General features: G+C 42.5%; 1 protein-coding gene across 2 annotated transcripts in view; it reads left to right on the plus strand.

Annotated features, from left to right (window-relative positions):
• Positions 1-27,483, plus strand: part of LOC121552132 (nesprin-2-like) — a 236,291-nt gene that overhangs the window by 177,782 nt on the left and 31,026 nt on the right. For both annotated transcript variants that reach the window (XM_045211261.1, XM_045211262.1), the window contains 6 exons: positions 2,277-2,371; positions 12,691-12,922; positions 15,067-15,261; positions 20,140-20,265; positions 22,598-22,753; positions 27,068-27,226. In XM_045211261.1, coding sequence (XP_045067196.1) covers positions 2,277-2,371; positions 12,691-12,922; positions 15,067-15,261; positions 20,140-20,265; positions 22,598-22,753; positions 27,068-27,226 — 963 coding nt within the window. The remainder of the gene's footprint in view (positions 1-2,276; positions 2,372-12,690; positions 12,923-15,066; positions 15,262-20,139; positions 20,266-22,597; positions 22,754-27,067; positions 27,227-27,483) is intronic.

Genomic DNA, 27,483 nt, shown 5'->3' on the forward strand with positions numbered 1-27,483 from the left:
AAAAACGCATGTCAAAAATGTTATAAATTGATTTGCATTTTAATGAGGGAAATAAGTATTTGACCCCATCTCAATCAGAAAGATTTCTGGCTCCCAGGTGTCTTTTATACAGGTAACGAGCTGAGATTAGGAGCACACTCTTAAAGGGAGTGCTCCTAATCTCAGCTTGTTACCTGTATAAAAGACACCTGTCCACAAAAGCAATCAATCAGTCAGATTCCAAACTCTCCACCATGGCCAAGACCAAAGAGCTCTCCAAGGATGTCAGGGACAAGATTGTAGACCTACACAAGGCTGGAATGGGCTACAAGACCATTGCCAAGCAGCTTGGTGAGAAGGTGACAACAGTTGGTGCGATTATTCGCAAATGGAAGAAACACAAAAGAAATGTAAATCTCCCTCGGCCTGGGGCTCCATGCAAGATCTCACCTCGTGGAGTTGCAATGATCATGAGAACGGTGAGAAATCAGCCCAGAACTACACGGGAGGATCTTGTCAATGATCTCAAGGCAGCTGGGACCATAGTCACCAAGAAAACAATTGGTAACAAACTACGCCGTGAAGGACTGAAATCCTGCAGCGCCCGCAAGGTCCCCCTGCTCAAGAAAGCACATATACAGGGCCGTCTGAAGTTTGCCAATGAACATCTGAATGATTCAGAGGAGAACTGGGTGAAAGTGTTGTGGTCAGATGAGACCAAAATCGAGCTCTCTGGCATCAACTCAACTCGTCGTGTTTGGAGGAGGAGGAATGCTGCCTATGACCCCAAGAACACCATCCCCACCGTCAAACATGGAGGTGGAAACATTATGCTTTGGGGGTGTTTTTCTGCTAAGGGGACAGGACAACTTCACCACATCAAAGGGACGATGGACGGGGCCATGTACCATCAAATCTTGGGTGAAAACCTCCTTCCCTCAGCCAGGGCATTGAAAATGGGTCGTGGATGGGTATTCCAGCATGACAATGACCCAAAACACACGGCCAAGGCAACAAAGGAGTTGCTCAAGAAGAAGCACATTAAGGTCCTGGAGTGGCCTAGCCAGTCTCCATACCTTAATCCCATAGAAAATCTGTGGAGGGAGCTGAAGGTTTGAGTTGCCAAACGTCAGCCTCGAAACCTTAATGACTTGGAGAAGATCTGCAAAGAGGAGTGGAACAAAATCCCTCCTGAGATGTGTGCAAACCTGGTGGCCAACTACAAGAAACGTCTGACCTCTGTGATTGCCAACAAGGGTTTTGCCACCAAGTACTAAGTCATGTTTTGCAGAGGTGTCAAATACTTATTTCCCTCATTAAAATGCAAATCAATTTATAACATTTTTGACATGCGTTTTTCTGGATTTTGTTGTTGTTATTCTGTCTCTCACTGTTCAAATAAACCTACCATTAAAATTATAGACTGATCATGTCTTTGTCAGTGGGCAAACGTACAAAATCAGCAGGGGATCAAATACTTTTTTCCCTCACTGTATGTGTGTATATTTTTCCGATTTTATTGTACAGATAGCGAGAGGCAATCAAATTAAAATTAACTAGTATATTTTAGGAAGCAGAAATGGGACAGTATGGGCACAGATAGGGCATCTGCAATATCTCACTCGCGCTCTAGCGACTCCTTGTGGTGGGCCGGGTGCCTGCAGGCTGACTTTGGTCGTCAGTTGAGCGGTGTTTCCTCCAACACATTGGTGCGGCTGGCTTCCGGGTTAAGCGGGCAGGTGTTAAGGAGCGCGGTTTAGCGGGTCATGTTTCAGAGTACGCATGACTCGACCTTCACTTCTCCCAAGCCCGTTGGGGAGTTGCAGCAATGAGACAAGATCGTAATTGGATATAATGAAATTGAGGACAAAAATACGAACAACAAAAAAAAACAGTAGGGTTGCTCATGGCAATGCTCGATAGTCTTGATTTAACTCTGGCATATTATACACTTATTCACACATTCATGTTGATTTTCCCTGTCTGCTAAGTCCATTATCAGTCCTAAGCCACTTTTCAAACCTGTTGAATTCAATTTGTACTGTACACTGCACCGATATTCAATGTATTCTACAGTCAGAAGAGGACTGGCCACCCCTCTGAACCTGGTTCCTCTCTAGGTTTCTTCCTAGGTTAGTTCCTTCTAGGTAGTTTTTCCTGGCCCTGTGCTTCTGCTTCTGCATTGCTTGGTTTGGGGTTCAGGCCAGGTATAAGTAAAGCACTTTGTGATAGCTGATGATGTAAAAAGGGCTGTATTCAATGAATTTGGTTAATTGATATACCTTGTTATTAAACAGAGACTCCGGATTGAGGTATTGGCTGGGCACCAACTCTTGAGAGGGGTGATCGTCAACACTATGAGGTCAATTGAAGACACACCAGAGGAGAAAAGGTAAAGGCGTGCAGCAGGCTACATTTCTAGCAGGGTTGGGGTCAATAGGTCAATTTGAATTAAATTGCTTCTACTTCTTAGTTCATTGGAAGGTCATTGAAAATAAATAATTTTTTCAATTATTGAATTGGAATTTCAGTTTATTTCCTGAATTAACCCAGAATTTACCCTGACCCTGATTTTCAGAATACATAATTCAAAGTTACTAACTCAAAGTAGTCCCATTAAACGAAACTGAAATATATATGAATTAAATAAATAACTCTCAATTAAAGATATAACACTATTCTATTTTATGTCTTACAAAAACAACAAAATATTTGCATCTCAGTGCGCTGACTATGGCAACTTAAAGCTGGAATCCTTAATGGTGAAACTGCCTTGTCCGTTTGGGATATTACAACAACAAAGAAGTCACTGCAAACAATGAACACTATTTTCTTTTCTCAGACATCATTGCACGCACAATAGAACAGCAGAATATACAAAAAAATTTTTTTACCACACTGCTCGACACACCTCACCTCCATTTTGTCCACAAAACAAAAACAATAACAAAGGTGCATGGGCGGGCAGTGGTGCTGTTTCCCCTAATGTGGATTTAATCTTTAAGGTTATATTATATGAGTGTGGGTGAGGGTGTTTACCCTCTTCATTTCAACACTGTAAATTTCAACAGGGACAACTATGTGGTTACGCTGGGTTTAGCAATCCATCACACACTGGCGTTCTGGCCTCTAGTGGTTAGGAAATCAAAGCTTGCGGTCTCCTATTTCTTCTGAGGATCTGCTATCTCATAAAGTAATAAAACATTTGGTTTTCCTGCCGCGTTCCTTCCAGCTGGGGTAATGGCATCCCAGCTGTGACCATAATTACACACACACACACACACACACACACACACACACACAAATAGGCATACATGTGCACACATGCACGTGCGTACACACACACAAACGCATGCACGCCCACATGTGCACGTGCATACAAAACACACACACACAGACACACAGACACACACACACACACACTCTGGGGAGCTGTACTATTCTCTGGAACAGCAAGATGGCTCACACAAAGGACCGCCACATAAATCAGTCGTTGTGCAACTAGTGTGGAAACTTCCAAGCTTTATAATCTCTCTTTTCTCCCGAAGGAAATTACTGATATATGGAAACTCCCTCTAGCTCATGCCGACACCAATCCAATTCTTTTAAATTTGTGTAGAGAGGTGAATGAGTGCACACTTCAGGAGGAAGGGGAGATTATTGGGCACAACAACTGCTCCAAGACACATCTCCTCCAACTTAATCTTCGTTTCAGCCTAAGAGTTATAGTTTGCATCCCAAATGGCACCCTATTCCCTATAGAGTGCACTACTTTTGACTAGTCAAAAGTAGTGCACTATGTAGGGAATAGGGTGCCATTTGGGGCACATCCATAGAGGCCGGTGCCTGCCACGCAGACAGTGTTTTATCAGTAGAAACAGGAGGAGATTGATTTAAGTTGAGGTTCGCCAAGAACTACAGATGAAATTAGCTGGCTAAATCTGGAACATTTACTGAAATGTTGTTGATCTATGTGAATTCATCCCTGTCAAATAAATCAAATTAAAATAATGAAGCTGGATCAGATCTGCAATGTTGATTCACCTAGCCTATGTTTTGTTATTATCGTAGGTGAATTAAACGCGTATCTATCGGGACCCGGTTCAGGTCCTATTTTCCAGATTTTGATTAAAATAGTATAAATAAACACTGTCTTTCAACTATCCAAAACAATCTATGCATTCACCTGCACGTAGGGATTCTGAAAAGCTGTCTAGATCGTTATTCCTGTAATTGTTTACCGTGTTTCTTGGTAGTCTTACAGTTTTTCCCAACTGCTTACACACGTTTTCAAAACTATGTCTCCTTTTTTCAAAACTCTACACACAATTCCCAAAACTGCACACACAAAATGCAAAATGCCTCACATCTCCTTCAAAATGTAACACTGCATTCAAAATGCCATAAACACATGTCAGAATGAAGCATTTGCATCAAATGGCAAACACTTCTTTCATAATAGTACATTTTGTGTACTATTATGACTTAGCAGTCACCAGTGCTAAGCTACACTTAATCTCTTCTCCGGGCTGGGTCTGGCCACAATACTTTGTCCACATCACAAGATACGTTTTCTCTTGCCAAACATCGAGGGAAGTATCTCCTAGCATGGCGTATCCAACCTTGGACAAAGGCAACCTCTATGTCCCCACATGCGTCCTCCATTGCCTGGAGAAGCGGCATGCGGGCATAGGGTTGGCGATCATGCACTTTCCAGCGCCAGGCTGAGAAGAATTCCTCTATGGGATTTAGAAAAGGTGAATATGGTAGGTACAAAACTACAAATTGTGGATGGGTGGCAAACCAGTTTTGGACCAGAACAACCTGGTGAAAACAAACATTGACCCATATAACCACAAATCTAGCAGGCTCCTGATCTGGATCAGGGACAAGCATTGTGTAAATTGCATCCAGAAAAGTGAGCATATGGCCGGTGTTGTACAGACCCAGTGTGGGATTGTGATGCAGGACCCCGTTTTGAGTGATGGCAGCACACATAGTTATATTACCCCCATGCTGTCCAGGGACATTGGTAATTGCCCTCTGTCCTATTACATTTCTTCCGTGGCTCCTGGTTTTGGTGAGGTTGAAGCCAGCCTCATCCACATAAATAAATTCATGGCGAATTACATGGGCATCCATCTCCAGTACTCTCTGTAACAGACAAAAGGATATCCAGATGAGTAAATATGGTATGTCTGAAGTACTGGAAGTAGTGTTGCATACATACCTCTACAAAGTCATGTCGCAGATTCTTGACTCTGTCAGAGTTTCTCTCAAATGGCACCTTGTAAAGTTGTTTCATCGTCACTTGGTGCCGTTGGAGGATGCGTTGTATGGTACGAGTCCGTACGGGAGTTACAGCGATGGGACAAGATTGTAACTACCAATGGGTAAAAAAATTAAAAAAATTAATAAGTAATTGTTGTCAGAATAGATGGACGCAGTTCAATGCATGATTAATATGGCTAATCTTAAATGCCTTATTTGCATATTTATTTATTTATTCATTTTTATTTCATCTTTATTTAACCAGGTAAGCCAGTTGAGAACAAGTTCTCATTTACAACTGCGACCTGGCCAAGATAAAGCAAAGCAGTGCGATAAAAACAACAACACAGAGTTACATATGGGGTAAAACAAAACATAAAGTAAAAAATACAACAGAAAATATATATACAGTGTGTGCAAATGTAGCAAGTTATGGAGGTAAGGCAATAAATAGGCCATAGTGAAACATAATTACAATTAGTATTAACACTGGAACGATAGATGTGCAAGAGATGATGTGCAAATAGAGATACTGGGGTGCAAATGAGCAAAATAAATAACAATATGGGGATGAGGTAGTTGGGTGGGCTAATTTCAGATGGGCTGTGTACAGGTGCAGTGATCGGTAAGGTGCTCTGACAACTGATGCTTAAAGTTAGTGAGGGAGATAAGAGTCTCCAGCTTCAGAGATTTTTGCAGTTTGTTCCAGTCATTGGCAGCAGAGAACTGGAAGGAATGGCGGCCAAAGGAGGTGTTGGCTTTGGGGATGAGCAGTGAGATATACCTGCTGTAGCGCATACTACGGGTGGGTGTTGCTATGGTGACCAATGAGCTAAGATAAGGAGGGGATTTGCCTAGCAGTGATTTATAGATGGCCTGGTGCCAGTGGGTTTGGCGACGAATATGTAGTGAGGACCAGCCAACAAGAGCGTACAGGTCACAGTGGTGGGTAGTATATGGGGCTTTGGTGACAAAATGGATGGCACTGTGATAGACTACATCCAATTTGCTGAGTAGAGTGATGGAGGCTATTTTGTAAATGACATCGCCGAAGTCAAGGATTGGTAGGATAGTCAGTTTTACGAGGGCATGTTTGGCAGCATGAGTGAAGGAGGCTTTGTTGCGAAATAGGAAGCCGATTCTAGATTTAACTTTGGATTGGAGATGCTTAATATGAGTCTGGAAGGAGAGTTTACAGTATAACCAGACACCTAGGTATTTGTAGTTGTCCACATACTCTAGGTCAGACCCGTCGAGAGTAGTGATTCTAGTCGGGTGGGCAGGTGCCAGCAGCGTTTGATTGAAGAGCATGCATTTAGTTTTAATTGTGTTTAAGAGCAGTTGGAGGCTACGGAAGGAGTGTTGTATGGCATTGAAGCTTGTTTGGATGTTTGTTAACACAGTGTCCAATGAAGGGCCAGATGTATACAAAATGGTGTCGTCTGCGTAGAGGTGGATCTGAGAATCACCGGCAGCAAGAGCGACATCATTGATATACACAGAGAAAAGTGTCAGCCCAAGAATTGAACCCTGTGGCACCCCCATAGAGACTGCCATAGGTCCAGACAACAGGCCCTCCGATTTGACACATTGAACTCTATCTGAGAAGTAGTTGGTGAACCAGGCGAGGCAGTCATTTGAGAAACCAAGGCTATTTAGTCTGCCAATAAGAATACGGTGGTTGACAGAGTCGAAAGCCTTGGCCAGGTTGATGAAGACGCCTGCACAGTACTGTCTATTATCGATCGCGGTTATAATATCGTTTAGGACCTTGAGCGTGGCTGAGGTGCACCCATGACCAGCTCGGAAACCAGATTGCATAGCAGAGAAGGTACGGTGTGATTCGAAATGGTCGGTGATCTGTTTGTTAACTTGGCTTTCAAAAACTTTCGAAAGGCAGGGCAGGATGGATATAGGTCTGTAACAGTTTGGATCTAGAGTGTCACCTGCTTTGAAGAGGGGGATGACCGCGGCAGCTTTCCAATCTTTGGGGATCTCAGACGTTACGAAAGAGAGGTTGAACAGGCTATTAACAGGGGTTGCGACAATTTCGGCGGCTAATTTTATAAACGAAAGGGTCCAGATTGTCTAGCCCAGATGATTTGTAGGGGTCCAGATTTTGCAGCTCTTTCAGAACATCAGCTGTCTGAATTTGTGTGAAGGAGAAGCGGGGGGGGCATGGGCAAGTTGCAGCGGAGGGTGCAGAGCTGGTGACCGGGGTAGTGGTAGCCAGGTGGAAAGCATGGCCAGCCATAGCAAAATGCTTGTTGAAATTCTCGATTATTGTAGATTTATCGGTGGTGATAGTGTTTCCTAGCCTCAGTGCAGTGGGAAGCTGGGAGGAGGTGCTCTTATTCTCCATGGACTTTACAGTGTCCCAAAACTTTTTGGAGTTAGTGCTACAGGATGCAAATTTCTGTTTGATAAAGCTAGCCTTTGCTTTCCTAACTGCTTGTGTATATTGGTTCCTAACTTCCCTGAAAAGTTGCATATCGCGGGGGCTATTTAATGCTAATGCAGTATGCCACAGGATGTTTTGTGCTGGTCAAGGGCAGTCAAGTCTGAGGAGAACCAGGGGCTATATCTGTTCTTAGTTCTGAATTTTTTGAATGGGGCATGCTTATTTAAGATTGAGAGGAAAGCACTTTTAAAGAACAACCAGGCATCCTCTACTGACGGAATGAGATCGAAATCCATCCAGGATACCTGGGCCAGGTCAATTAGGAAGGCCTGCTCGCTAAATAGTTTTAAGGAGCGTTTGACAGTGATGAGGGGTGGTCGTTTGACCGCGGACCCAGTACTGACGCAGGCAATAAGGCAGTGATCGCTGAGATCCTGGTTGAAGACAGCGGAGGTGATTTAGAGGGTAAGTTAGTCAGGATGATATCTATAAGGGTGCTGTCACGCCCTGGCTCGGGGGACTCTTAAATGTTGAGCCAGGGTGTTTAGTTTCTGTGTTTTGTTTTCTATGTTTTTGGTTCTAGTTCGTTTAGATCTATGTTGGCCAGGGTGGTTCCCAATCAGAGGCAGCTGTATCTCGTTGTCTCTGATTGGGGACCATACTTAGGCAGCCTGTTTGGCACTAGTCGGGGTGGGATCTTGTTCCGAAAGGTTTGTGTTGTAACCTAGGACTTCACGTATCGTTTGTTTGTTGTTTTGTTCTAGTGTGGTGTACCGAATAAAGTATGTACGCTTATCACGCTGCGCCTTGGTCCGCATCCGTCTACGATCGTGACAGGTGCCCATGTTTACGGATTTAGGGTTGTACCTGGTAGGTTCCTTGATCATTTGTGTGAGATTGAGGGCATCTAGTTTGGATTGTAGGATGGCCGGGGTGTTAAGCATATCCCAGTTTAGGTCACCAAGCAGTACGAACTCTGAGGATAGATGGGGGCAATCAATTCACATATGGTGTCCAGGGCACAACTGGGGGCTGAGGGGGGTCTGTAGCAAGCGGCAACAGTGAAAGACTTATTTCTGGAAAGGTGGATTTTTAGAAGTAGGAGATCAAACTGTTTGGGCACAGACCTGGATAGTATGATAGAGCTCTGCAGGCTATCTCTACAGTAGATTGCAACTCCACCCCCTTTGGCAGTTCTATCTAGACGGAAAATGTTGTAGTTGGGGATGGACATTTCTGAATTTTTGGTGGCCTTCCTAAGCCAAGATTCAGACACTGCTAGAACATCAGGGTTGGCGGAGTGTGCTAACGCAGTGAATAACTCAAACTTAGGGAGGAGGCTTCTGATGTTAATATGCAAAAAAACAATGCTTTTACGGTTACAGAAGTCAACAAATGATAGCTCCTGGGGAGTAGGAGTGATACTGGTGGCTGCAGGGCCTGGGTTAACCTCTACATCACCAGAGGAACAGAGGAGGACTAGAATAAGGATATGGCTAAAGGCTTTAAGAACTGGTCTTCTAGTGCATTGAGTACAGAGAGTAAAGGGGGCAGATTTCCGGGCGTTGTAGAATAGATTCAGGGCATTATGTACAGACAAGGATATGGAAGAATATGAGTACAGTGGAGGTACACCTAAGCATTGGGTAACTATGAAAGAGATAGCATCACTGGAGGGACGATTGAGCCGGTCTCTGCGTGTATGGGGGGTGGAACAAAGGAGCTATTTGAGGCAGTTTGAGAGGGACTTGGGGCTTTACAGTGAAATTGTATAATAAGAACTAACTGGAACAGCAATAGGCAAGGCATATTGACATGGGAGAGAGGCATAAAGCAATCACAGGTGTTATTCAAGAGAGCTAAGACAACAACTGGTAATTGCGATGAAAGTTTGGGCTGAGGCTGAACAGATAAACAGGACAGGGTACCGTGTAAAGGAACAGTCCAGCAGTCATCAGCTGTGCAGCTGAGTGATCATAAGGTCCAGTGAACAGCAATATGTGAGTCCGAGAGCAGTTAGAATTGGTGCTATTGCACAGGCTAGCAGGAAGCACGGCTGTTGTTTGCTCATGCTAGCGGGCCGGGGCTAGCAGATGGATCTTCGTGGTATGTTCTGGGTCGATAACGCGCTGTGCAGACAGTGTAGACTGGCCGATAATAGTCCAGGCTAGAGCTGGCTGGTAGGTAGTGCAGGCCACGGACAATGGTGAAAATCCGCTAACGGTGGCTAATAGCAAGTAGCTAGTTAGCTGGCTACTCCCGTCCGGTAGACAGAGAGGTAGATAGCCGGGATATGGGCCTGGCTCGAGGCTAGCTCAAGGCTAACTGGTGCTTGCTTCGGGGGCAGTGGTGATTAGCCAACAGCAACATCCATTCGGTTGCAGCTAGCTAGTTGTGATCCGGTGTTAATGTCCAGTGATTCAGTTATTCCGGCAGAAAATCCGATGTTCTGGGTGAAAACCGCTAACGGTGGCTAATAGCAAGTAGCTAGTTAGCTGGCTAGCTAGTTTCAACTGGAGATTCTAGATAAAAGGTAAGTCAATAATAGAATCCGTTCCACATTGAGTGAGGCGGGTTGCAGGAAAGTATATTTAGTAGAAGGATGAAAAGTGTGATAGGGAAATATGTACGAAAAATACAAAAAACAGGCTATTTACACGGACACACACAGAATACACGACCGTACTGCTACGCCATCTTGGATTACATATAGGCCAACTGTAGCTCTACGTCATTCCCAAACATTCTATGAAAGTATGAAAATGTGAAAATGACCTTAACTAAGTGCTCGCTTCTCAAAAACTGTAAAAAAAAAAGGCATCATATTCTTCCTGGGTGTGTATATGAACAGATTTGTATACGATTTCATGTTGGTAAAACACTGTCAGTTCCACTTTAAATAGTTAACCAACAGCTACCCGGACTATCTGCATTGACCCTTTTTGCACTAACTCTTTTCACTCATCACATATGCTGCTGCTACTATTCATTATCTATCCTGTTGCCTAGTCACTTTATCCCTACCTATATGTACATATCTACCTCAATTACCTGCACATCGACTCAGTATTTGTACCCCATGTATATAGCCAAGTTATCGTTACTCATTGTGTATTTATTCCTCGTGTTATTATTGTTCTATTATTTCTCCTGTTTTCTCTCTGCATTGTTGGGAGGGGCCCGTAAGTAAGCATTTTACTGTTAGTCTACACCTGTTGTTTACGATGCATGTGACACATAACATTTGATTTGATTCTCCCTCACCAAATGACTCTATTTCCAATCCATCAGTGTCCCATTTGCCTATTCCTTAGATGCACCTCAGCTGTGAGTTGCTCTGAATAGTAACCTAATAAATAACTTGTAACACAATATCAGAAATAAAAATACGTCTTCCATTACACAACATTAGGCCAATAGCCGACTAGCCCATATCCAACAATAGACCATTTTTGCTGTATCGGCACCGCATCTATAGCCTGCCGCTTAGCCCTGCTAATAGTCCCCTTAATGGAAAGGCATTCAGTCTGATATCATTTTAGTGCATTTCCATCCAGACATGATGGGGAGGGGACTGTTCACGAGAGCACAAAGAGAGCGCAAAGGTAGGCCTATAGAGAAGGAGATTGTAACATAAGTATGTAGTGTTGTGTATGCCTAATTGGGAATTACTGGCTCAGCATGGTAGGGTTATACATTCTGACCCTGTGCCCTGTGTTGTTTTAGAATACGGCACAGTATGTGCCTCCTATCCATGATTTCACCCAGATATTGCTCATTGATAGAGAAAAATGTTGTCTTCAGTTCCCTTCCTCTTTCCAGAACTGCCACTTTCATATTTTAGTGGGTTAGTCTCGGTTTGTTGGGAACCTTCCTACCAAACCGATGTGCCCTTTGGTAGTCCACCTTTGCCACCTCTTCCTCCATCATTTGAAGATGTTCCTTCATTAATATTTGTACCTTATTTTCTGTTGCCAGGTAGTCTTCTTTTTCCTCCTCCTCCACCTCCATGATGACAATGCTGTGCCTTATGAATCTGCATTTTAAGTCCAGTATTGCCGCCTTCATTTATTTATTGTCATCTTGGATTGTATTTGTTGTAGTTTCGAGGGTCACTACTGAGGCTTGGAGGGTTTAATTTTCTGCCCTTAGTTCCGGGATTCATTTATTGTTGAACTCCATAGATCATTTGAGGGCCTCAATTTCTGCCAAAACCCCAGAGATCAAATCGAGCTTCTTCAGTTGCTCATTCATGGTGGCCAACAGAGCACTGTCGTTCCTGGAGAATGTTGTGGGGTATTCTCCCTCGGTTTCTCCGTCCATAGTGTTTGAATGTTTGGACGGCTGCGCCTCTTCGGTTTCGCTGGATGACAGTACTGATCTTGTTCGTTTTGCTTGTTGACTAAGCATATGATGAGATAGATCAATAAAATGCTATAGTTCTGATATACCCTCCAGTTGGATCGTTGTTATGAATTAATTGATAAATTACCAATTTTAAACAATAATAATGGCCCAGGTTTAGAGCTCAGCAAGCTACCGCCACTTACCACGTTTTTTCCCGCCCCACTAGTTACTTTCATTGAACTTTCTTTCAAGGAACTACCCTTGCAGTTACTTTCAGAGAAAACCTTAGCATTTTACTCTGCAATGCTACCGTAGCTACTTAAATGTATTTGTTTCTGACTTGTATCTGATTTTTTTACCATGATGTAATGGAATGGGAGTTATCCATTTTGTAGCATTACAATACAATACATTACTTGCTTTAGTGGTCCATTTGCACGGATATTCAAAATGTTTTGTTGTCACAGTATCCAACCTACGCACATCACAAGCTGGGAGCAGCACTGGGGCACTTAGGGGTAATGTATTTCAGTGATGTACTCACTAGTTATCCTTATATGGTGCAAATGACCCGAAAATACTGTTGCCATCAACCATTGTTGATTATCTCTCCTTCCCCTCTCCTCTGCCCTCCTATCTTTTCCTCCCCCCTTCCTTCTCCTCCCCCCTCTACTCTCCTCTCCTCCAAGCAGGCTTGACCTCACCCTAAAGCTGGCCCAGATGAGAGAGCGATGGCAGGGGATAGTGAGTGCGGCACAGCAGCGAAGTAGCCTGGTGCATGAACGGCTTGGCCAGTGGCGGTTCTACACCCGGGGTGTGAGGAGGCTAGGGGCGCTGCTGAGAGATGTGGAGGCCTTACTTCCTTCTGCTGCTCTGGCCTTCTGCACTCTGCAGCAGCTACCATGTTCCCTGGAGGACTTGGGGGTGAGACCATCATATAAATATAATTAAGTAAATTATCTGTGATGGATGGTCATTCCATTTTTGGAGAGACGGTGCTAATTCAGAGCTATTAGGGCAATGTTTGTTATTTCTAAACATGTATATGATTTTGGAATACCGCAGCTAGTGATTGCGCCACGCACAACACATTTTAGGTGCTGTTGATTTTAATTCCACACCTTGATAGACGAAAAGAGAGGTTTTTGAGTATCCTTTTGAACATAGTGTTATATATATTTGGGGTCACTTAGAAATGTCCTTGTATTCGAAAGAAAAGCAATTTTTTTGTCCATAAAAATAACATCAAATTGATCAGAAATACAGTGTACACATTGTTAATGTTGTAAATGGTTATTGTAGCTGGAAATGGCAGATTTTTTATGGAATATCTACATAGGCGTACAGATGCCCATTATCAGCAACCATCAGTCCTGTGTTCCAATGGCACGTTGTGTTTGCTAATCCAAGTTTATCATTTTAAAAGGCTAATTGATCATTAGAAAACCCTTTTGCAATTATGTTATGTGAAAACTGTTGTGCTGATTAAAGAAGCAATAAAACTGGCCTTCGAGACTAGTTGAGTATCTGGAGCATCAGCAATTGTGGGTTCGATTACAGGCTCAAAATGGCCAGAAACAAATAACTTTCTTCTGAAACTCGTCAGTCTATTCTTGTTCTGAGAAATGAAGGCTATTCCATGCGAGAAATTGCCAAGAAACAGAAGATCTCGTATCTGTGTACTACTCCCTTCACAGAACAGCGCAAACTGGCTCTAACCAGAATAGAAAGAGGAGTGGGAGGTCCCGGTGCACAACTGAGCAAGAGGACAAATATGTTAGAGTGTCTAGTTTGAGAAACAGACACCTCACAGGTCCTCAACTTGCAGCTTCATTAAATAGTACCCGCAAAACACCAGTCTCAACATCAACAGTGAAGAGGCGACTCCGGGATGCTGACCTTCTAGGCAGAGTTGCAAAGAAAAAGACATATCTCAGACTGGCCAATAAAAAGAAAAGATTAAGATGGGCAAAAGAACACAGACACTGGACAGAGGAAGAGACACTGGACAGAGGAAGATTGGAAAAAAGTGTTCTGGACAGACGTATCGAAGTTTGAGGTGTTCGGATCACAAAGAAAAACATTTGTGAGACGCAGACCAAATGAAAAGATGCTGGAGGAGTGCTTGATGCCATCTGTCAAGCATGGTGGAGGCAATGTGATGGTCTGGGGGTGCTTTGGTGGTAGTAAAGTGAGAGATTTGTACAGGGTAAAAGGGATCTTGAAGAAGGAAGGCTATCACTCCATTTTGCAACGCCATGCCATACCCTGTGGACGGCGCTTGATTGGAGCCAATTTCCTCCTACAACAGGAAATGACCCAAAGCACAGCTCCAAACTATGCAAGACCTATTTAGGGAAGAAGCAGTCAGCTGGTATTCTGTCTATAATGGAGTGGCCAGCACAGTCACCAGATCTCAACCCTATTGAGTTGTTGTGGGAGCAGCTTGACCATATGGTACGTAAGAAGTGCCCATCAAGCCAATCCAACTTGTGGGAGGTGCTTCAGGAAGCATGGGGTGAAATCTCTTCAGATTACCTCAACAAATTGACAACTAGAATGCCAAAGGTTTGCAAGGCTGCAAATGGAGGATTCTTTGACAAAGCAAAGTTTGAAGGACACAATTATTATTTATATTAAAAATCATTATTTCTAACCTTGTCAATGACTACATTTCCTATGCATGTTGCTATATTTCCTATTCAAACTCATTTCATGTATGTTTTCATGGAAAACAAGGACATTTCTAAGTGACCCCAAACTTTTGAACGGTAGTGTATATATATTTTTCAGACAATTACACCTCCCACCCTTCCCACCCCTCATCCCCAACAAACCTCTGGCGGCTCCACCCCATCCCCAAACTTTGTCTAAACACAGTACTGGTATGAAGAACAAAAACATAAAAATATAATAATAACAAACAAACAATAAAATAAAAAGTACAAACAAGAATAAACGTTGCTTCTAACACCTTCTATTCCCCTCTATTAAATAGGCTAACAAATGCTAACGCAGCATAGGTGAAACTATTCAGTAACTCAGACCGCTTTGTCTCCCCTCTTCAGCGCGTTGAAGAGACTCTCGCCCAACACAACGGCTTCTACAAACACACACTGGAGACAGGCAGGCTGCTGTCCTCCACGGCAGAGCTACAGACACAGGCCCAGCTACAGACAGAGTTACAGACCTTGCAGGAGGCCTGGGACCACGCCAGGGAGCTGCTGGGGGAAAGGAGAATCCTGCTGGAAACTGTTGTTCAGGTATATCAGTCAATCAATTAACCAATCAATCTCTTGGAAGCACTTGAACGTGAACTCTAATTTTACATTATAGTCATTTTTTACTTTTGAGTCATTTAGCAGATGCTCTTATCCAGATCAACTTGCAATCAGTGCATTTAACGAAGCAAATAAGCAAAACAAATATCACCGTCATTGCAAGTAAAACCTTCAAAATCAGTGTGAGAAGAAAAGACAAGTAAAACTTAGAGGATACACAGAACTTTTTTCTCTGAAGTTGCTCTTGACCTCTCTCTCCACCCCCCTCTCTCTTTTTACCCCATGTTCTCAAGTACAAGCACCACTGCCCCCTTCTTTATGAGTGGAGCTGGGGGGTTGGGGTGTTAAGACTTAAAGACTGCCAACCGTGTGTGTGTGTGCGTGCGTGCGTGTCTTTCTGTGTGTGCATGCGTGTGTGTGTGATTTGAATGTCTGTTAGCTGCTGTTGACCCACATTCCATGTACTGTATCTGTGCACTGCCCCAGTGAAAGCCCCCCAACAGCCAAGGCGATCAAAGAATAACCCTAATCTAACCCTAATCTAACCATGATCCATGAAGGGGCCAGCTGCCAGCTACGGTTAAGGCCACACAGAGATGCATAAACACGGATGAAATTGTATATTATGCATTCATGAATTGTCTGTGTATGTCTGTCAAAACTGAACTTCAACTCAAGTCAAATATTTTTCGGACGAGTTGCCTACTTGAAAAAATTGACAATTTGTGAGTTTATGTCGGGCAATCTTCTCCGTTGTCCATCTTCCACCAACGGATGACTCCTACTGAATCCTACTGGCTCAATCCATAATTTTCGGACACGAAATCTCAGCCTGGCTGCCGCCTAACACTGGGAGATACAGCACAGTAGGTACTGTATGGCCCATCACTACCACTACCACCATCATCAAAGTAAACTTTACAGTTGCCAGCTAACCCTGAGAAATACAGAATATTGGGCACAGTATGGTCCATCACTACTGCTACCACCATCTGGGTTGAGCTCAATTCCATCCATTTCAATTCAGTCAATTCAGGAAGTAAACCGACATTTCCAATCTAATTTTACTAAACATTTCATAGAGAGAAAATTAGGGCTGATTTTCCAGACACAGATTAAGCCTAGTTCTGGACTAAGAAGAGGAGATTCTCATTAAAAGCACTTTTCAGTCCAGTTCTAGGCCTAATCTGTGTCTGGGAAACCGGCCCTTAAAGTTGTCACTACGGTTTAGGATGACATTTTCCCTAGATGCTGTTGAAAAGTCTGATTTGCAGGTTTCACAGTAAAGTCTGTAGCTAGGATTTGGGAGATGGCGAGCTGATCCTAGATTTGAGCCTGAAGTCAATTTAGGAGCGGTTCCTTTACCTCAGTCATAAAGGATTAATGAAACCACACCCCACAGGCGGCTGAATCTGATTGGTTGTTGCTGTGACACAGAGGCAGCTGTGAGCCTCGAAAGGGGCTTGCTTTGAGTCGTTGCTATCTGGCCATGCTAGAAAGGGCACAAGTATCGCACCTCATAACCACAAACGCGATTTCAACCACCATAAACCCAAACCTTTACCCTAACCCTAATCCCAACCCTTGAAAACCACAATCAAACCAAAAACCTCATGCATTCGTTCAAAAGTTCAGATGATACCATTCTAGCGTGGCCATCTAGTGACTACTCAAACTTGTTGCTGTCTGTTGGAACCATTATGACCTCATCTGTGAGTGTTGTATACGACCCCCTGGGGGGTCAGGTTTGTTGTGTTAACCAATTCTATAGGATCTGCGTGAAAGCACTGAGGCAAAATCAAGTGTGTCCAAAATGACACCTCATTCCCTATACAGTGCCTTCAGAAAGTATTCACAGACCTTGACTTTTTCCACATTAAATTGAGATTTTGTGTCACTGGCTTAAAAACAATACCCCATAATGTCAAAGTGGAATTATGTTTTTACTAATTTAGAAATAAATGTTTTATTAAAAATGAAAAGCTGAAATGCCTTGAGTCAATAAGTATTCAACCCCTTTGTTATGGCAAGCCTAAATAAGTTCAGGAGTAACAACTTGCTTAACATGTCACCTAATAAGTTGCATGAACTCACTCTGTGTGCAATAATAATGTTTAACATGATTTATGAAGGACTACCTCATCTCTGTACCCCACACATACAATTATCGGTAAGGTCCCTCAGTTGAGCAGTGCATTTCAAGCACAGATTCAACCACAAAGACCAGGGAGGTTTTCCAATGCCTCACAGAGAAGGGCACTTATAGACGGGATGGTTGTTTAGCAACAAAACCGACGCATGCGCAACTATGGGGCAAAACAGACAGGGTTGGTTTATAGTGTTTGTATTTGTATTTATTAGGGATCCCTGGGCAGCAGCTACCTTCCTGGGGTCCAAACATATTAAAGCACTTACATTACATATAAAATAAAAGATAAAACAGTACATCATACAACATTATTACACCACTACATAGCTACAATACAAAATGTTTAATACCACCATACAACAATATCACAATGTTTCTGGGTTGCTTGATTGTTTTTAATGCTTTACTGGGAAGCTTATCAGAAGTAGACTTGCTCATGTTATTTATATTGGAGCTGATCTTGCTACTAGGGCACACCGCCTCAGTGCTAACAGTGTAACTCTGGTTCATAGGCTCATGATTACTGCATACAATAGCTGTAGGATCAACAGAGGTATACAGGGAAATTAGGGGGACATAAATTAAGTTACTTAATTAAGTTACATTGTGTCTGCCAACGCCCCTAGGATAATGTACATTTGATGCAGCATGATGATGACTCATTGTTGACAACATGTAAGCCATATTTCGTCTCCAATGTTTATTGAACATATAAATATATTCGCACTTATCTCTCAAATACATCATCGCAGTTGTTGGTTAGCTAGCTAGCTAATTTTAGCCACATTAGCATTGACATTAAATCAGTCAAAACACCTCAAAACAAGACATGGTATCAAGAACAAGATGAAACTAGCTAAAACGAGACACAATTCCCTACATGGCAGTTTCCTGTCTTTCTTGCTAGCAATCTGGCCATCCAGAATCACAACAACATGCTGACTTCTGCACCATGGTAGCAAGCACATCATTTTCGTGACGTTGTCAGCTAATCCATCTATTGGTAGATGGGTAAAAATAAAAAAAAGCAGCCATTGAATATACCTTTGAGGATGGTGAAGTTATTAATTACACTTTGGATTGGTTATCAATACACCCAGTCCCTACAAAGATACAGGGGTCCTTCCTAACTCAGTTGCCAGAGAGGAAGGAAACTGCTCAGGGATTTCACCATGAGGCCAATGGTGACTTTAAAGCAGTTACAGAGTTTAATGGCTGTGATAGGAGAAAACTGAGGATCCATCAACAACATTGTAGTTACTCCACAATACTAACCTAAAAGACAGAGTGAAAAGAAGGAAGCCTGTACAGAATACAAATATTCCAAAACATGCATCCTGTTTGCAACAAGACTGCAAAAAATGTGGCAATTTTTTTAACTTTATGTGATAAATACAAAGCGTTATATTTGGGGAAAATCCAACACAGCACATCACTGAGTACCACTCTTCATATTTTCAAGTATGGTGGTGGCTACATCATGTAATGGGTATACTTTTATCAGCAAGGGAGTTTATTAGGATAAAAAGAAACGGAGTAGAGCTAAGCACAGACAAAATCCTGGAGGAAAACCTGGTTCTGTCTGCTTTCCAACAGACACCGGAAGACAAATCCACCATTCAGCAGGACAATAACCTAAAACACAAGGTCAAATATACACTGGAGTTGCTTACCAAGATAACATTGAATGTTCCTGAGTGGCCTAGTTACAATTATTATAAAATTGTACTTTTACCCCTTTTTTCTCCCCAATTTCATGATATCTAATTGGTAGTTACAGTCTTGTCCCATCGCTGCAACTCCCGTACGGACTCGGGAGAGGTGAAGGTCGTGAGCCATGCATCCCCTGAAACACGACCCTGCCAAGCCGCACTGCTTCTTGACACACTGCTCACTTAACCCGGAAGACAGCCGCACCAATGTGTCAGAGGAAACATCGTACAACTGGCGACCGAAGTCAGCTTGCAGGCGCCCGGCCCGCCACAAGGAGTTACTAGAGCGTGATGGGAGAAGGAAATCCCTGCAGGCCAAACCCTCCCCTAACTCGACACTGGGCCAATTGTGCGCCGCCTCATGGGTCTCCCGGTCACGGACTGCTGTGACATTTTAATTTTCCACAAATTAGCAAACATTTCTAAAAACATGTTTACACTTTGCATGTGTTAAAAAATATATCATACATTTAATCAATTTTGACCAATGGGCCCTGGTCAAAAGTAGTGCACTAAATAGGGAATAGGGTGCCATTTGGGACGCCAGGTCAAACAGTTTATGTCAGCCCCGGTGAATAGGAAATCCCCAAGCACAACAGTGAAATCAGGCTAAGACAATAAGTCAGACATGGGACGAGTCTGAAATGAGCTAGCTAGTTGTCATTAAAGAAAGGGAAATACACACCAGGAAAATTAGACACTTTGTTAATCTCCCACTCAAATGTGTGACCAAATCTTTGATTAGAGGTGGGGTAATGTTTGTGTCTTAGTGGTATATTCAAAAAATTTATTTTAAACTTTTGCTCGTGGATGTGGAGAGGTGTGCCATTCTATTTCTGGGAACCCTTTTTTGCCCATAGAATAATATAATTTTCCTAAATCACGTTATTCAATTTAATCTGATGGGTTTTTTTTTTCTGAACTGAACTGTAAACTAATATTGTTAATGAGATATCACTTGTTGGAGAATGTTACATTTACCTTCTCTATATCTTGTAGAATTGGGGCCACTGTCAGGTCAGACTAGTTGACAGCGCACACAAACTGGAGGAGATCAGGGACAGGCTGAAGCAGCCGCTGCCAGAGAGGCTGGAGGAGCTACAGGGTGAAGAGAAGCTCATAGAGGTGACTACCTTCTCAATCTGGATCTCTGTGTGTGTGTGTGTGTGTGTGTGTGTGTGGGGGGGGGGGTTGCATATACTGTACATGCAAGTGTGTGTCTGTGTGTGTTTACATGCAAGTGTGTGTGTGTGCATCCCACTTTGTAATATTGAGCTGTGTATATTAGTATCTCTCTGTGTGGGTGGATTTGAACCTCTCTGTGCTGTTAGAAAGAAGGTAACACTTGAGGTGAGTCAATAGGTGAGTAACACTAACTAGGTTTCCATCCAATTAGCAGCAGATTTTTATGGTAATACTCAAAAATCTGCATAAAGAAAATATGTGCATTTTCCCACCAGTGGTGTGTCTCCACCAAACGGACTTGGTGCAGATATAAATCAGCGCGTGATGAGGTAGTGCACACAAAAATGTATTTTTCACGTCACTTTTCAAGTAGCGATTGTTTTGTCACAAAAACTGTTGCGTTAAATAGCAAATGTATGTGCCTACTCTGGTCTTGGCACATGCGCTCTAACCAACAACAGATACAGTGCGGGTAGGTTGTGCGGGTAGGCTATACATGACGAGATTAGCCTATTATGTATATTTTTATTTGTCAAACAGCAGTCAAGCATCGATCATCATTTCTCCATAATAAGACCCTCGATATTTATTGGAAAGTAGCATCAAGCTCATCACTGTGCACGTTCACCACCCTGTGAAGTTCATCATAAGTTATTCAATCTGTAGCCTAATAAACTGCATGGTTTCTGAGATGTAGTGGGAGGACCACACACCATTTCTTTCCGCCGCCATTTCTTGCATAATACATTTTACCGATACAAAAAGATCCCACTATGATCGCAAATGATCTGTCGGCATTAATAAAATTGTACCGAAACGTCCTGTTTCCATCATAGCTGTCGTGATTGTTTTTATACGGTATGACTTTACTCGCATAAAAACTGTGTATGGAAATGTGCTTACTGACATAAAAATTGCCATGGCATTGATAATTATAGAATCACACATCTAGATACAATATAATACTGTTTTATTTCAATTCTGCGGAATAGCAGCACCTCAGACCTGACTTAAAAGCATACATAGTTCATAAAAAATATATTTAGTATTTTGCTCATTAGTCTGCTGTTAATACAATCTTGATCAACAGCCACCGACACAATGAGATTAAAGGGTTAGTTCACTCAAAAACGATATTTTTGTTCATTAGTCCACTGTTAATGTAATCCCAAAACGTTGTGAATGTCAGCAGTCAAGTTTTCAAGATAGAGCACTTTCAGAACAGAGCAAAAAGGTTCATGATGATGTGTTTCGCATCATATGAAACCTGACTGCTGACATTCACAATGTTTTGGGATTACATTAACAGTGGACTAATGAACAAAATACTAAAATATCGTTTTTGAGTGAACTAACCCTTTAATCTCATTGTGTGGGCGGCTGTTGATCAAGGTCTCATTGGAGAGGTACTTCTATTGTGAAGAATGAGGATAACAGTGGCAAAGATAGTTAAGTCAGGTGCAGTCAGGTTTATTTAAAGTGCATTGTCCATGGGTCTCAACATACTTTACATAATGAGGCAAGGAAACAAAAAAAGAACAAAATGATAAGGGGAAAAAAACAGGAAAGAAATGCCTAGTTAGGTCCCAAATTGCACACTATACCCTATAATGTACTACTTTTGACCAGGGTCCATAAGGCTCTGGTCAAAAGTACTGCATTATATAGGGAATAGGGCGCCATTTGGGACGCAGACCGCCATTTGGGACGCACACTAAGATAAGAGGAGAGATATCATGGTATTTTTTTATTGTTTTTAATACACCTTCTTCGGCTTTCTTAGCACACACATTTGCTTATTTGGGTTTGTAATTTCATCACTGCAGCTATTGAAAATCATTGCTGTACTGTGTATCACTCCTGTCATGCCAGTAAAAGTTGTTTGAGTTTGAATTTGACTGGGGGGAAAGTGAATTGATTGAGGGGGTTTTCAGGCACTCACAGAGGGGCCAGAGTTACCAACAGGTTTTGGGGGCTCCCACTATCCCCCACCCACTGAGTCCCACTATTATGAGTTTTCTACACTCCTCCCTCTTTCCCCCTTTCCCCTCCTCTCCCTTACCCTTTCACTTCCCTCCTCTCCTTTCCCCTCCCAGTTTACCCTCTGCTCCCCTCCCCCTTCCCTTAATCCTGCGGGTTTGAGAGAAAGAGAGAGAGTCACACATACAGAGACAGAGAGAGAGAAACACACACGTACTGGACTAGTATGCACTTACTACAGCGCCGGGGTGCCTGACCGGTCAGTTGTGTGTGTTGTGTGTGTGTTATGCAGGAGAACGAGGCCTCTCTGGAGTTGTGGGCCGGTGGAGTGAAGGAGTTGTCCACCATGAAGACGGACCTGTCCCAGTACATCTTGGCCGGGGACGCTACCCTACTACAAGGACAGGTGGAGCAGCTGCACTGCCAGTGGGAGGAACTCTGTCTGAAGGTGAGAGGGGCATGGATGGAGAGAGAGAGAGAGAGAGAGAGATGTAGGGAAAGAGATAGAAAGAGAGAATTGTGTGTTAGAGAGAGAGAGGAAGACTGATTTTATTTAAGAGAGAGTGAAAGTGAGTGAGCGGGAGGGAGGGAAGGGAGAGATATAAAAATATAGTAGCCACTAGCTATGTTCTGGCCACACAAAAGGCTCCTCCGCTACTGGGGCTGATGACCAGCGAGTGGAGACACAAAACACACACACATTCACTCATTCATGGCAGCGCAACATGAGAATAGAAGCAGCATGGAATGGAGGGGAAAACGGACATGTGGGTGAATGGAATGCCACTACTGACCAGCAAAAATGCATTAGATACTTGCATTTCCCCAAAAGATTATACATTTTTTTTATTTAATGTGTTTCTATTTCTGCTTAAGATTTAACAGTTTGACATTTCCAGTGCCCCCATTTAATATCTTCTCAATAGAAACTGTTGGGGTTATTATGCATGTACTGTGTTTCAGAGTTTGAGGCTCTGAATGCCTCTGTAAGAGACAGTAGTATTTGTGCTCTCAAGTGGTATAATATTTTACTAATGATGTACATCTTTGTCAGTGAGAGAAAGAGAGAGAAAGATTGACTGTTTTTGGGGGGGGGGATTTAGCTTCATTGTTTTGAGACCTAATTGGGTCCTGATAAAAGCGCATGGGCAGTTCGAACGCTGTTCTGTTGGGTTTTGTAACTGAATTTGTCTATTACTGATTGTAAGTCTAAGTGACCGCAGCACGTGGGAGATTTGAATGCTTCTGTTGGAGTTTGTAACTGAATTTGTCCATTACTAACTGTAAGTTAAATTAACAATGGTGAATGGAGGTGTTTAGCTCTTTAGCTGAGCAGAGGTCAGAATTCCAAGCTACAGTTAAATCTCCCTTTAAATCAAAAACAAACACAGCGTTTTTGTATAAATGCCTGTTAACGGTTTTTCTTTCTGATGACTAACTTGTTGTTGTGCATCGGGCCTTGTTGTTGGAGAAACAATGGGGCCCTCATGGTTCCACTGACTGCCCCAACTTGCAACCTGTTAGGGAAACTGTTAAAAATTGTGCACTTGTGGGGACACAGAGCTGGCGGCAGCTATGAGTTCTCCTTAAAAGAAAGTGTTGCATTGCTATTATGAATAATGTAGGCTCAATTGATAGTTCATTAATTTAACATATTTAGACATTTGTTTCCTCACCTTGAAAGCAGTCTATGGGCACTTTGGTTTTGTTTTACAAGCCACTAGAATAAGCAACATTAGCATTTTGAGATCAATTTCCGTATCTCCCCGTTTAGCATGTATCACATTTCATGCCCAAATCATAAAAAAATTAATTCAACCAATTAATTGAGTAATGTAAAACATTTAAGATGATAAGATGAGAGATGATGTGGGTTTGAAATGTAATACATCCTAAACGAGGGAGATTGAATTACACTAATAATAAAAAAATTGTTTTTGGAGTGAATATTTAGCTGATATGTACACTACCAGTCAATAGTTTGGACACACCTACTCATTCAAGGGTTTTTCTTTATTTTTACATTGTAGAATAATAGTGAAGACATCAAAACTAGGAAATAACACATGGAATCATGTAGTAACCAAAAAAGTGTTAAACAAATCAAAATATATTTTATATTTGAGATTCTTCAAAGTAGCCACCCTTTGCCTTAATGACAGCTTTGCACACTCTTGGCATTCTCTCAACCAGCTTCATGAGGTAGTCACCTGGAATGCATTTCAATTAACAGGTGTGCCTTGTTAAAAGTTAATTTGTGGAATTTCTTTCTTTCTTAATGCGTTTGAGCCAATCAGTTGTGTTGTGACAAGGTAGGGGGGGTATACAGAAGATAGCCCTATTTGGTAAAAGACCAAGTCCATATTATGGCAAGAACAGCTCAAATCAGCAAAGAGAAACGACAGTCCATCATTACTTTAAGACATGAAGGTCAGTCAATAAGGAAAATGTCAAGAACTTTGAAAGTTTCTTCAAGTGCAGTTGCAAAAACCATCAAGCACTATGATGAAACTGGCTCTCATGAGGACTGCCACAGGAATGGAAGACCCAGAGTTACCTCTGCTGCAGAGGATAAGTTAATTAGAGTTACCAGCCTCAGCTCAAATAAATGCTTCACAGAGTTCAAGTAACAGACACATCTCAACGTCTATAATGTAAAAAATAGTAAAAATAAAGAAAAACCCTTGAATGAGTAGGTGTGTCCAAACTGTTGACTGGTACTGAAGTTTTGGTACTGTATATCTACAGTATATTTTTGCCCATTACAGGTTTTCTGAAGTTGGGGATGTGCATATCATGCTTCTATGCTTCATAGAACAACAATGGAGCCCTTATTATGACAGTGTGTCCCACATGACAGTGTCCCCAAAACACATGGCGCTGTCCCCACAAGGCTAACAGGTTGCAGGTGGAGCCAGTCAATGGAATGGCTGAGGGACAGATGGCCAGCCAGGGCTGTGTCCTGCCTGTGCTTCAGGGGACAGCCCCTGTCCCCTATTGTTGGGGTGGCAACACAAGTCCTCACATGGCAACGACTGGTCACAATCGAAACCGCTCCTGAGGGAATATTAAGAATATTAAGCCTCAATGATAAGTTAAGTGAGAGAAAGAGCCACGCTCGTGAAAAAAAACTGTAACTGTCAACAGACAGTGAAATATTGCCGTCAAAATGAACTCATGTCTGCCAGTTAAGCTCTTTGACCTCAAAATAATCAACATCCCCTCCTTTGTGGAGCAATGGGAGTATAATCTACACATTAAGCTGTCATTAGGAAAATGGACCCTATTCATTTCATGTAAAAAGCTTGACTCTCTAGGGGCCTCGCTCATTTTACTTGATTATGGAGAGTCCCCCAGGGTTCTAGCATTTGAATTGCCTTGTAGTGAACTGGTAAACACAAGGGTTGGGCTCAATTCCATTTCAACTCAGTCAATTCACAAAGTACACTGAAATTCATGTTTTCCTTGTTGCTTTTCAATGTACAATGAAATGTGTCAGTGGTCCACTTTGGTGGAACAAACTTGCATTACAGTCTTATTCCAGTTAAAGCAGCCTATGTAAGAGGCTATAACCTGTACATACTGTAGGAGATTTGTACCGTGCCGTTCCACCTATGATAATAATAATAATAATAATAATAAGCCATTTAGTAGATGCTTTTATCCAAAGCGACTTATAGTCATGTGTGCATACATTTTTACGTATGGGTGGTCCCGGGGATCGAACCCACTACCCTGGCGTTACAAGCGACATGCTCTACCAATTGAGCTACAGAGGAAGCTACAGAAGAACTAGATTGTTCACAGAATCGAATTGACAGCAGGGAGGTCTTATCGCCTGTCCAATTTTGCATTAGTAGGGATGGATCAAACTTTTAAGTGAAATTTAGGGACTACACAAGCCAGGTGTCATAGTGTCAAAGCACTCTTAAAGTAGCCCCCTTACTGAAAGCGGGCATCGATAGCATGGGAGCTGTAGTTTTTCTGCCCATTAATATTCACTAATAGAGTACAGCTGAAAACCTTGCTCGTCCAGTGATACAAAACCAATCCACTTTGTTAAAAAAAAGCATTTTCAAAGTCCACTGGCACTTCAGGGTATTATTTTTGGGCTACATTCAATGGACCTGCATTGTATGGTGTTATCTTTTCAATTTAGACTCCACCTGACTCACAGTTACTTGACAGTGCCTATTTTTGTGTTAAATGTGGCCAATTTCTCAGGATTTTCTGTAAAGGTCTGGGTTTAACTTGACAAAATATAGCATTTTAGACCCTAGGTCTGTTTTTTGTCAATGGGAATAACATTACTGAAGGTATTATTTAACTTAACATTCAGATAAGTTATTAAAGTGGCTAAAAGGATTCATTCAAATTGAGGCGGTCCTATAGTTCCAGACTAGAGTGGCAAGACCTAGCTTGAGTGCCAGTCTGTTTGTGCTATCATGTCAACTCCGTGTCACTCATTGTCATGCTATTTTTGCAAATGATTAGGCAAAAGCACAAACAGATCTGGGACCAGGTGAGGCAAGACCCCCATCACAATATTTTTTCTGCATCTGATTGTCAATCCCTTCCCCTATCAAGCAAAATCCAGTCCTTGAGGATCGCACTGTATGAAGGTTTCCGTTCCTCCCTTGAACTCAATTGTAAAGCGCGAAATCCAGCAGAAACTGGGGGCCTCCAGGAATTAGGTTTGACATCCTGTCAAGAAACCTACTACAATAACCCCCCCCAACCCCCACTTCTCTTCTCTTCTCAGGTATCCCTGCGCAGGCAGGAGATCGCCGACCGACTCAGCGCCTGGACCATCTTCAACGACAAGAACAAGGAGCTGTGCGACTGGCTGACCCAGATGGAGAACAAGGTGTCGGACAGCGGAGACCTCAGCCTCGAGGAGATGGTGGAGAAACTGAAGAAGGTAAGAGAAAACTGGGGTACTGTGCACATTAATTTGAGGAAACAACCTCAAGTGTGGTGAAACTGAAGGAGGTAACAGGAAACTTTGGTATGGTGCACATTTTAGGACATATCCTCAGATGTCCTAAATGTAAACTGCATATAAAATTGTCACTTACAATTGCGAAGTAGTGGTAAATTATTCGGGGACATTTTTTATGCTGGTTGAGTTGACCGGCAATGGGACAACCTAAAAAACGAATGCTAACAATGCCAATT

This window comes from Coregonus clupeaformis, chromosome 36 (genome assembly GCF_020615455.1).
Source record: "Coregonus clupeaformis isolate EN_2021a chromosome 36, ASM2061545v1, whole genome shotgun sequence".
NCBI classification, from domain to species: domain Eukaryota; kingdom Metazoa; phylum Chordata; class Actinopteri; order Salmoniformes; family Salmonidae; genus Coregonus; species Coregonus clupeaformis.